The following is a 12,566-nucleotide window of genomic DNA, read 5'->3' on the forward strand; positions in this document are numbered from 1 at the left end:
CATTTGCTTAGCAGTGATCAGTTATTTAAATGAATTCATAAATTTGTTTTGAATATTGTCTCAAGAGCATTCATGCTCATTAAACTTATCCAAATCTGCTTACATATGAATCACCTTGCATTTCTTTGAGAATTTATTTGATGTGCCAAAACACAATATACATGGTTTTTAGAACCATTAAAAATAACCTTTATAGTTCCTGAACTACACTAAATTCATTTTAGATGTCATTTTGTGCAGATTTTTCAAAAAGATACCTAAAGTTTACTTCTACACAGGGAAAATTTGTGAATCATAGCAGTCATACTAAAAATTCAGCCACATGTATGATTAATGCTGTATAAACATGATTGTAACTAAAAACTTGATACCTTTTCAGTTGACAAAATTTTTATAAATGGTTAAGTTATTTCATGTTGTAGTGGTGAATGGTTTTGTTGTTTGAGTTGAGATAGAGCATGCTCCTGCAAAACACTGAGCCTGTTTATAATGTTTAGAATCTCATGTTTATAGTAACATTATTGGATAAAAAAGTAAGAATTAGAAGAACAAGGGAAATATAATGGCTTAAGCGGTAAAAAAAAAAAAAAAAAAGGTCAGTCGAAGTGAGAATCAAAGTGTCGAGTCTCTGTCAGGATGGAGTGATGGGAAGAGAGGGATAACAAAAGTAGAAAATAGAAGCAGTTGGAGGAGGAATAATGGTCAGAAAAGGCAACTGAGAGGTGAAGGACGTCACTGGGGGTCGACATCTTTCTCACGGCTGCCATCATGTCTTGGTTGCTTTGTCATTGAGACCAATTACATGGTTTCATTTCATCACTCAGCCCACAAGTGTTACATCACTTGACTTCACTCGACAGCTGCACACCGCTTCACATTTCATGGGAACGTCTTCCTTCTTGTGTAATGTGGATGGAAACCGAGCTGCCAGCAGCGATCACACCTGGGAAGTTATCACTTGTTTCTCAAATTGGATTTACACCCTGACTTCTCTGAGTGTCAGCAACACCCCCCGACACTGATTGTGTAGTAAATAAGAGAAAGAAGCACTAAAGTGAGGAGCTTTGATGGCAGTTTTGTCTGTAAAGTGAAAAAATGATTTGCGAGTGGTTGTTCTAAAGAGAATCTGGTGAGCCAAGGTTTTAAAGTGAGTATTTTTCTGCTAGCCAGGATCTCGTTAAGTGTTTGAAATGACCAGTATTTAATTTATGATTGGTTATAATTTTGTATGTTTTTTTTCTAATGCATGTTATCAGACCCTGAACTGCAGCTTTAGCCACCAATAACACCGGTGATAAAGTCAAAGCTTTATTCAGCTAATTATATTTTTGCTCAATTCCCCTCTGAATTTGTTTTTAAAGGAGTAGTTAAAATTCACGTTTATTTCCTTATGTACTGCTGTATGGAGAGTACACACAAGAGAATTATTAATGTTATAAGTGACTTTTAAAATTGACTGGATGGATTTTTGACAGATGATCAAAGTTGGTTTCCGATCCCCACAGTGAACTGGGATTCCTCCAGTGAAAGTGCTGCTGTTCTGCTCAAACTGGAATCAAACCGACAAATCCTCCACGCATGTGACAGACCGGCTGACTTGGATGTTTGCAAGGATCCTGCACTGGCAGGAGTGTGTATTGTGTTGACTGATGAGGTAACACCCAGAGCATGAATAATGCAGAGGCCTTGAGGAGTGGGAAAGCATGCACAGGAGAAAGAGGGAGAAATGGTGGGATGCATGGATAATTGGGTGAAGGGAGAACACAGCGAGAGTGAAATCCACTTTGGGGATTTAGGGCGGAGTTCAGGGAATGAGAGAGTAAAACGCACAAGCTCGACGTGTCTCTAGCCATTCCTTCATTGCATTTATTCTTCTTCATATTCCTTCAGCCTTCGTGCTCTTCACCCTTCCTATCATTCCTGTCTCCCTCGCAGAGGAACGACGGAGCTGGCGAGCTTTCTGAAGCGTCTGCGCGTTTCTGAAGCTTGTTTTTGTGCACCCGCCTTCTGTTTAGAAACAAACTCAGGCTCGCTTCCTCAAGCTTACCACAGCCACGCTTCCACTGTCACTTCCGCTGGTTAAATCCCTTTAATTAACCAAATGTTTGTACTTTTTGTGGCTTTTTATAGCTTCTCTCAGCCCTGACTACAAACACCAATGTCATTGCTTTGATATGTTTGTTGATCTGAAATGTACCTTATACAGTTATCTAATTAGAATTAGTTTGAGCCTTGACCTGCCTTGAGATGTTTTTCTTAGGACTATAACTGACGGTGAAAGAAATACTGGCATCAAAAAGTGTTTAGAAGCTCGATCCTGATGTTGGCAGGCCAATCAGACTGAATTCAGTGATGAAGATGAGGCTTAAAGTAAGCAAACAATTTTTCACAGCTCTCCCATTTCTTTTTGACCATGGCTTATGATAACACTGATGAAAAGAAAAACTACTAATGATTTTATCTGTAAAATGTGAATCTACTGCTGTTAGTGGCTTAATGGCAGCAGCCCAAAGGCACTAGTTAGTGGGCTAAAGATCATTACAAATGCTCAAGTCGATCAGTTCAAAAAAGGATCTCAAGTAACCCAAATGAGACATGTCACACATTCATAAAGAAAGAAAAGTAACTTTATGCTACTTGTCCGTTTTTGTGTTGCAGTTTAGTCCTTACGGCTTTTCTCAGTCACTTTGGTGCATTTCTCGAATCATCCTCAGCATTTGCCAAACACCAAGAGCGTTTCTCAAAACAACTGTTACAAACGGCAAAACAATGTGGATTACCTACAAAAGCCCGTCCACAAGATCCATATTTGCACCCCAACATTCGTGAAAATACCAAGAGCTAATAGATTCCAATTATACTGAATGTTTGGACCAAATGTCATGCTAATGTGGACTATTAAACTTTCTTCAAGGACACATTTGGAGAGGAAAGACATTTAGCTCCCCGACAAGACTCCAACCCAACACCCTCAATTTCTCATCCACATATAGTGGTTGCATTATATGTGGTTTTGTGCTTTTGTTGCATCTGGGATATTGTTAAGATGCTATAGTGGAAATTAAGGGTCCAGTAAAGTAGAAACGGGAACTAGTGGAGTTGGTTCCCTTTTTTGAGAACAGTTTGCTTCAAAGCAATGAGACCGTTGACAGTTTCTTATTGAATAATGAGACGCGTTTAAAAGGAATCAGTTTCCCTCTGTAACAACTCTGCTGCTCAGATATAATTTGCATATGGCTAAAATGTTGTTGCCTGGAGACATATTGACTGTTGTTGCTAGGATACCATTTTAATTGGTATATGTGTGAAGCTGTGGCAGGGTTGTAGGGATTTCAGAGATAGTGGGGCAGCCGGGAGGCGGAGGTTTTCCTGCGCATCCGTCCTCTGTTATCCCAGCAGAGAGAGAGAGAAAGAGAGAGAGCGAGAGAAAGACCTGCTGCAATGAGACGAGTTTGGCTCAGTGGCAAGACTCCAGAGATAAAAACCGATACGTCTCAAGCCGTGAAACAAAACAACAGCATGCAGCATTTCAAAGGAGACTCCTCACTCTCACTGCAGCACAAACTTTTATTGGCTTCCATGGCAACAAAGAACAAACTGAGTGAACGAGTTTAATATATCACAATAATGGCCCACCAGAAATTTTCACGGAGGTCACCTTCGTAGATTTTTATTTTATTTTTTTGCCTTCTGAACCACCTCTTTCAAGATTAGTTAAGTTCAGTGACATGTTGAAACGGTAAACTGCTGAAAACCTTCAGGATGGAAATTACAGGTTGGGGATTCCTCTCCTCTCCTCTTGCTATGTGGGATTGTCTTTGTGAAAAAACAAATGCACTTCCTACGTTGCATGACCCACTTTGGCGTTTTGGACACCGTAACTGTAAGAAGCTACTTGAGCAGTGCAACAACAAATCACTCTGTTTCAAGCAAAGAATACAGTCAGCAGATCCGGTGATGACGCTGTGGGTAACACATGTTTATTACTTTTGCAGATTTGTTTGAAATACAAAGTCTTCAAAGAACAGATTGTAAAGTACAGAAAATAAAACTTTTGGTTTTGAAAAATGTTGCTCACTAATCCACAGCTAAAGGCTTGCTATTAATGCTACAGCACACACAGACTGATGCCCTTCCTACTCTAGTTTGGGGTTTTCAGACTTGGCAGCATGTGATGAGAATGACTTGGAGGGTCATCAGGGTACAATTCTCCTTCCTTGTGCCCATTTTTGTTGTTGCTGTTAAGCAGACGGCTTTTTGTAATATCTCCATATAGACATAGATGAGACAAGAGCTATTTATTTATGTTGCTGTTTTATAAACTGAGATAGGAAGAAAAAGATCTAACATCTAAATTGGACCCGGAACCATGAGGATCAAATTAATCTCTTCTTCCTGTTGCACTGAGGGTATCCATCTTTCCGTAAATATTAAGACTGAAGAGTGACTTTATGGGTTTGAATATAATATTTTACAAGTCAAGTCTACTGATTTTATTGATAGAGAGGTATTTCTTTATTTTAACTCTGACAAAATCAATATTTTTGCTGTTTGGACTCACTGTCTCCCTCAGTCTTCTCGCTTTGTGACTTCATTTTAGATACGTTTCTGCTCTTGCACTTGTATCCAAATGGCTTTTTCTATCGTTTCAATCCATCTTTTTGAAAGCTTCATCTAATAGTTTGTCATATGTCAAAAAGACAGATTCTTGCTGTTGCACTTGGAAGGCTGAAGAAGGTAACACTATGCTACGGCTAAGTTACAGCGCAGTGCTGCAGTTTACCTCGGTCAAAATTGAACTGATTGAGCTCCTTCACTCCAAGATCAAGGTTATGTGAGACTCACTGTAGATCAGTGCAACACTTTCATCACTACTTTAATACGTCTTTTCAGAAGGATAGTCAGCTTGGAGTACCTTACTGAAAAATTGGGAATACAGTCATTACCTTAGACTTCCAGCCTCTTGGACTGTAGTTAGTACCTTACACTAAATGCTGTGTAAATAGATTCATACAACAAGATTAGCTGAATAGGGCCAAAACACAAATTTTGCTGAGCAGGTTGCATTAAGTAAATTAAATGGAGGCAATGGGAAGTGAGTTCTGTGGAAGAATGAGAGACTAGCATGTTTTCCAGCAGAGGATAGAAAGCTTGCTCTCAATTCTGGTTCTCAGAGTCCACTGCCCTGCATATTTTAGTTGTGTCTCTCTATAGAACACCAGATTCATATGACATCTTCTGCAGCCATCAAGTGCTGCAGAAACCTGTCAATCACCCACTTATTCAAGTCAGGTGTGAGGCAGAAGGGAAACACCTAAAACATGCAGGGCAGTAGTCCCTGAGGACTAGAACTGAGAAACATGGATCTATGGCTATATCTTGATAAGATGAATACTAGTGTTCATATCTGACAATCGTATACATTTAATAAACAGAAAAAGACGTTGGACGACATATTTTAACCTCTTGCAAATGGACTCAGTTTGAAAATGCTCTGTGATCATGCTGAGCATTTTACAACGTGCACAGATGATATTGGTCCAAATAACTTGTATTCTTTACAGGCATCATATCAAATAACCCGCTTGACTGTTTCTTCTGTTCTGGTATCTCAGTTTGGTTATGCCTGTTTGCTTTCTTAAATTCATTGCACTGGTTATTGTGTAAGTTGAACTGGAGGACCCACATTGTTTTCTCTCTATAGAGCTTTTTCTTTGCCCATCTGGGACAACAAAGATGAAATGAGTTCCCCCAACCAGACCAACCCTTCTAAAGTTGCTGATTACAGCTGTCTGAACTCTCCTGTAATCAGCCTTTTCCATCTTGTCACCAAAGACTGTTTGTGTTTGTGTGTGGGTGCATTAAGAGGAGGCTAATGCACGTGCGTTAATGGATGATAATGTTGGAATTTGTTGTTAGCCCTGAAAGATGAAAATGTATTCACATATTTTCTTACACTGACGCACAAATTTAGTCCTGAAATGCCAAACAGATATTGGGCCTTGTAGAGGCGACGGAGTTGGAGAACTCACACTTATCCAGAACCTCTGAAACGTAAATTAGTTGTGGAGACAGACACAAACATTCAGATAGACTTTGCTCTTTCTTTCAGGTCAGTGGTCTGTTTCAATTATAGATTGTAGGTTTTCTATCTCCTAAGATTTGTAGCAAAGCCCCCTGGGAAACTTTGCAGAGCAAAAACCCGTATAAAAGATCTACTGTACATGTGAAAAGAAGAAAAAAAGGAACCATGCTGCAATTTTGTCTTCTGTGTGAACTGTTGAGCATTAAGGATATTTACAGTTTTTTGGTTATTCTTCTGGATGTGTTGGACCGATTACAATGCATTGCAGAGAAAAATTTCTAGCAGGCTCAGAAGCTCCAGTCTTAATTTTAGTCGGCCTACAGGTGCAAGGACGAGCTGAAATACAGAGCGAACCGACATAATATGGCTTTGGTTCTAACTAATTACCTGACATTATTTCATCCTTCCAAATTTCTGTCATGCATCCCAAAAGCTAGAGGCAACAAATATGGTAAAATGACAGAATGTCACGTGGAGCTAAATGGGGTCCTAGCAGGTAATTTCCTTCCCAGAGGATAATCCAGTCGAGCCCCGAAAGCTTTGTCTTCCATTGTTTGGACATAATCTTCAATTATTCTCCTAATTCATCTGGACTATTGTTGTCGGGGGGGCTTTCATATTTGGAATTTGTGCACAAATGAGTGGTCTGGCCGACTGAAGCCAAGTTATCTGTATTGACCTATCTTTGACACATCAGTAAATGTTGAATAATCTGTTGGCTTTTGGGGAAAAATCCCTTGGTATTCTGATAGGACTGCAGACACTTGAATGAACTCATAACCAGGTGTTGCTGATGAGCTTGTGTGTTTGCATAAGTCTGTGAGTGCGTCCATCGCCCGTTGACTGTTATAATGAAAGTCGCTATGGCGTGTGTGATTTGGCCTCTCATGGGAGAGATTGTCTTTGATTAGCGTGCGGGAGAGAATGGCTGACTGAACAGGAACCTTAATTGTCTTCCTGAATCACTGCACTGTGACTTCTGTCAGAAAGGCTGACATGACCGACTAACTCCTCTCTCTCTGGAGGACACATGTAGTCAATTATGGCCAGGTGTTTGGGTTTGTTAAGACTATTCAGATCACATTTGTTTCTAAATAAGATCTTCAAGAGCGACTCTTCTAAGTGCTAATTGGAAAAGATCAGATAAGACTCGAGTGCCAAGATGTTGCCTGTCAGTGTGGCCCGTGCCTGAAACCAACAATCGTCTTTTGAACTACTAACAAGTACGAGTTTAACCGTTTGAGTCGCGTGTGTTGGAGAAGAGATGCATCTAAAAGTTGCAGGATAGTAACTCTTGAGGGCTGGACTTGGGCGCCTCCAACCTAAGCTGAATCAGAGCCTCCAATCACAGAACCACTCACCTGAAGCATGCTGGTAGTCTGGAATGGTAAAGGAGAGGAAGATGTGGAACATTAGGACTCTAGAAAGATTCATTTGTCACCTGGAAGGTTGACAGTTCAGCATTACATCTTTTGCTGAAACTTTCCTGAAAAAAATCTACAATTTCTTGGTTTCACTTGAAGTCTAATTACCAATAAAGTTGAAATGTGCCGATTAGTTGCAGGAGAAAGACGTATGATCGTCAGCTAGTACATTTCTTGAATGACTTGTTAATTTACTGAAATAGCTATTTGGACTAATTTATGTAATCAATGATCAAAGAACTTTCTCACTATGTTTTTTGGGTGTTTTTGTTCTTTTTTCTGTTTCATAAAATGTAAAAAAATATATATTGGTTATTGATTGATAACTCATTTAAGTCTAAATTTGTATATTATATTTCTGACAAGAGTTGTTATTGTACAATTGTCATCTCTAATTTTGCTCCCAGAAACTGATGAGCTACTTAACATCCAAATAGTTTTACAATGTGAAACACCAAGTAGGGGGTAAATGGATGGGGTTTCAGGTTTTATTACTTTGTCCAATTTACAATTTAAAACCATTGATCAGAGATGGGCGGCTCCATTCCTCGAGGGCCGACGCCCTGGAACTTTTCCGTGTGTCCTTTATCAAACATACCCAAATAAATTTGCTGAATAATCACAAGGTGCATTTCAGACTCCTGCTAATCATGTAATTATTTGATTCAGGTGTGTTTTAGCAGGGAAGTATCTAAAAGTTGCAGGACACCGGCTGTAACAGGACACCCCTGTGCCATAGATGATGCCTGTAGTTCTCTGCCTTGTGGTTTTGTGAAAGACTATGGCTTGTAAGAAGTCCTCCGCTTGCTGGCTGTGTCTCTTCATCAGTGGACGCTGACTATGCGGAGGAGGGATTTTATTATAGCAAGCAGCCATATCTGTAAATAATTAACATCTTGCAGACATAAGGTCATTGGAGTTGAAGCAAGAGCTCCAGTTTTATCTGAAGTGCTTCATGTGTTCCTGTTCTGAGCCTTGCTTCACTTTACATGGCTCTCAAAATGTGTGAGTCATTTATAATTTAATACTCATTAAACTAGATAAATTCAGCCTGGTCTCACAGTATTAGACGTTAACCATAATAATACAACAACGCCTGGGCATTGATCCCCTTTAAGCTCTGAATAAAAGGAATATAAGACTTGTGTATGAAATATTTTTCAGATTTTCTTAAATACTTTATTAATGTAGATGTTGTATATAGTTTCCTTCGACTGTTGTAGATGTTGTTTGCAGTGGGCAGGAAGTTTTTCCTGTAGCAGTCTGTGTTACAGCTGTTCTGAAGAAGCATTTGACTTAAGACACTATGTTGTTGTAAAGCAGTTTCACGAAGAGGGTGCTCAGGGTTATTCATAATTTTCTCAATTTTGTGTAAAATACATCTCCAGAGGTTCCACACTTGTCCCCAGAACAGAACCAGCCTTCTTTACCAAGTTTGTTGAGCCTTTTTAAAGTCCCTGACTCTGATGCTGCTGCCTCAACAGAAGACGGCAGGAGAGATGAAACTCTCAACAACAGACTTAGAGAAGATGTGCAGCATCTTGCTGGAAGCACAGAAGAACTAAGGACCTTCCTTCAGTAGTAAACTCTACTCTACCCCTTCTTCTACATGTCTACACTGTTGCATCTCCGGTTCAGTCTGTTGTCCAGATGAACACTGAGGTATTTATTCTACTGAACCACCTCCATTTCTTCTCCCATGATGGAAATACTGCTTGGGTTTGGTCCAATCCGGCTTCCCTGAAATTGTAGATTTCTGGGGAAACAACAGGTTGTCTCAGAACAAGGAGTTTATATTATGAGCAGAGAAAAAATATGGTTTCTAAAAAAAATGTTTCATGGTTTGGACTAAAGAATATTTAAATCTGTGTTAAGTGTTAAAATGGTCCTGTCAAAGTCCAGCCCTAAATACCCTTCAGCACCTATGATGAGTTTTAAATACTGATAAACTGAGTTATTCCCGACTATTATGGATCAATTCCTACCTGACTTGGAGACATTTTATACTCGCTTTGTTACCTGATGATTTTAATAAGTTTCTCAGTTTCTTACATGGTGCGTACACACATGGCTGTGTTATTCTAATAATAACATATACCATCAGGGGGTTGCTCACAGTTTTTCTCGCTCAACAAGTTGCCATAATCTCTCATATATCATGAGTTTGCTGGCTCAAACGGGGAAGAACAAAAAATGGTAACAAAGCTTAATATAAAGTCTTCGGAAAAATTAAATTCAGTGCATCGGAGGATTTTTACTTACTAAAACTTAGTGCCCTTGAATTCCCAACTGACAAGAAACATAGAAGTGGTACAAAATGACTCGAGGAAATTCTGCACTTTCTCTATAATCTCACCTAAAGGAGTTCAAACCACTGGATTCTTTTGAATGTTTCTCAATTACTGACTTTTAGCTTCAAAATTTTAAATTTGCATCTAATCTTCTGCTTTTCTTCTCAGGTATATGAGAGGGGAACCAACGTGGAGCAATTTGTGACTCGCTTCCTACTGAAGGAATCGGCCAATCAGATCCAGTCTCTCCTGAGCTCTGTGGAAAGTGCGGTGGATGCGATTGACGAGCAGCACGGCCAGTCTGGGTGAGCCAGTGGGGTTGTGACTGTCTGTTCTTCATGTGTGTGTTTGTCCACGGTTGTGTACACATGTCACAGCCTAATGTGTAAAACTCTAGCTGTCTGTGGTTTTAATGGAAACTGGGCCGTCTTTCAGGCTAATTTCTGCTTTGGTTAAAACATCTGTCGCTCTTCTCTGCACAGTTTTCATCATCCCACATTCCTCTTTTCTGTCTCCACTTCCTTAATCGGACCGGATAGTTTAATTCGTCTTCATTCAGTCCCTGTTTTGAATTTGGTCTAACCTTGTCTCTGTATTTCAGTCATCAACCTGCCAAAGTGAGCCCACGGATGCCGGAGAAGCGCTATCAGAACACCGTCCCTGATTATCCCCCCAACAACAGAGTGAGCGCCAGAGAGGCCGTCAGGACCATCAACACAGCTTCAGGTGATGAACACGAACAGCCCGACTTTTCTCCCGGACAGCTGCCGTCGTCTGCTTGTGTGAGATTGCGTCACTCTGGACAGGCACAAATCAAACTCTCCGCTGCCGCTCAGCAGTTTTTATTCAACCATGCTCATCCATATATGATTTGCTCCTCAATTTTAAAATGCTTCAATCAGCTACCTGCACATATGTGCGGGGGCTTCCTTTTAGTGGAAAAGGGCTGTGTAGGGAATTCTTTAAGAGGTGAAGGATGTGGGTTTATATAATGAGTTGGAAACAGAGAAGAAAGGTGCCTTAAAGGGGAAGCAGAGGGAAAACCTGGTGAGCTTGTCAAATTATCTTGTACAGCGTAGGCAACATATACACCCCACATTTAATGGTAATCCTGGTAAAGAGGAAGGCTTGTACTAAATTAATCTGTTATTTCTGCTGCATATTTTCGACTGAAAAGAACATTTATTTATATATTCCCTTTCACAGATAGAAATGTCTAATTCCTTCACAAAAACAAACCATAAAAATAAAATGGAAAAACAAAAACCTTATTGAATACAAATTTGTAGAAAGAGTTGAAGGAAAAACATATTAGAAGAAGGATCTATTCAGCTTCTTTTTAAATAAGCCAAGACTCAGGGAGACATAAATACAGAACGAGGATTATATTGCCTTAACATCTTTGCAATATAGGAACGATCGAAAAGTTAATTTAGGTATTAAAATTAATTTCTGAAATGCACATTTAAACAGGAGTGATTTCTTCTCAATATTCAAGGTACAAGTTTTTCTGCAGAGATCAAGACAAATTCAAGTCAATCCACCTTTAATCCTTTTTTGTTAGAAATTTTTAATAAAAGCATGATGATCACTGGCAATCCTACAAATTCCTGTAAAATAATTCTGACACCCTTTTATAATTGTACTTTTTCTGTGATTATCAGAGTATTAAAGTCATAATCAGTCATTTATGCAGTTCTGTTTCATCCATCCATTTTCTTTACACCCTTGTCCCTAATGCGGTCAGGAGGGTTGCTGGTGCCCATCTCCAGCTAACGTTCCGGGCGAGAGGCAGGGTCACCCTGGACAGGTCGCCAGTCTGTCGCAAGGCAACACAGAGACACACAGGACAAACCACCATGCACACACACACTCACACCTAGGGGCAATTTGGAGAGGCCAATTAACCTGACAGTCATGTTTTTGGACTGTGGGAGGAAACTGGAGTACCCGGAGAAAACCCACGCATGCACAGGAAAAACATGCAAACTCCATGCAGAAAGACCGGGAATCGAACCCAGAACCTTCTTGCTGCAAGGCAACAGCTCTACCAACTACGCCACTGTGCAGCCCCAGTTCTGTTTCAGTGTGGTTTAATTTTGAGTTTTTCACTTTTGGTTTCCAGACATACCTTTTGTTGTACAGTTGTTGTTTTCAGTTTGTCAGCAGCTGCTGTTAGTTCAGCTGTGAGAGAGTAGCTTTACTTTGAAATAGTATATAGAAATGGGAAAGTATTTAATCGTCATAATTTAGAAATAATAGGTTTTGAGGCCAGTGGGAAGGTGCAGGAACGGTGAAAGTGGTGTGCATTCCTTCGTACCCAGTTTAATGCATCAACATTAAATTTAGTTTAATCCGTTTTTACTGTTACTGGTGTATGACAATCACTATTTAAACCAAACCAACTTTATTTATAAAGCACTTTAAAACAACCACAGCTGATACAAAGTGCTGTACATTAAAACACAACATAATAAAAAAATAAATAAAAAATAAAAACTTACAGTTTAAAAACAAAAACGTACAATTTAAAACTAGATCCTGCTGGTGTTGAAAGCCAAGTAAAATAGATGGGTTTTAAGATGAGCTTTAAAAGTGGACAAATGACGCTTAGCCTGGTGACCCGCCAGGCTTACAGTACTCTGAAGGAAACCCTGGACTTATTTTAATGGCTGGGGTCTTTTTTTTTCCAGTGTCTGTGCTTTATTAAGTAATTTTTCTTTCAGTGTGTGACTGACGGATCATGTTAACACATCTCACTCCATC

The 12,566-nt window shown here is 39.6% G+C and overlaps 1 protein-coding gene across 2 annotated transcripts in view; it reads left to right on the top strand.

The window, feature by feature from the left end:
- necab2 (N-terminal EF-hand calcium binding protein 2) overlaps positions 1–12,566 on the top strand; it is a 102,198-nt gene that overhangs the window by 43,381 nt on the left and 46,251 nt on the right. For both annotated transcript variants that reach the window (XM_008411664.3, XM_008411662.3), the window contains exons 6-7: positions 9,969–10,105; positions 10,402–10,526. In XM_008411664.3, the coding sequence (XP_008409886.1) occupies positions 9,969–10,105; positions 10,402–10,526 (262 nt within the window). The remainder of the gene's footprint in view (positions 1–9,968; positions 10,106–10,401; positions 10,527–12,566) is intronic.

This window comes from Poecilia reticulata, chromosome 6, assembly GCF_904066995.2.
Source record: "Poecilia reticulata chromosome 6, P_reticulata-male-v2, whole genome shotgun sequence".
NCBI lineage: Eukaryota > Metazoa > Chordata > Actinopteri > Cyprinodontiformes > Poeciliidae > Poecilia > Poecilia reticulata.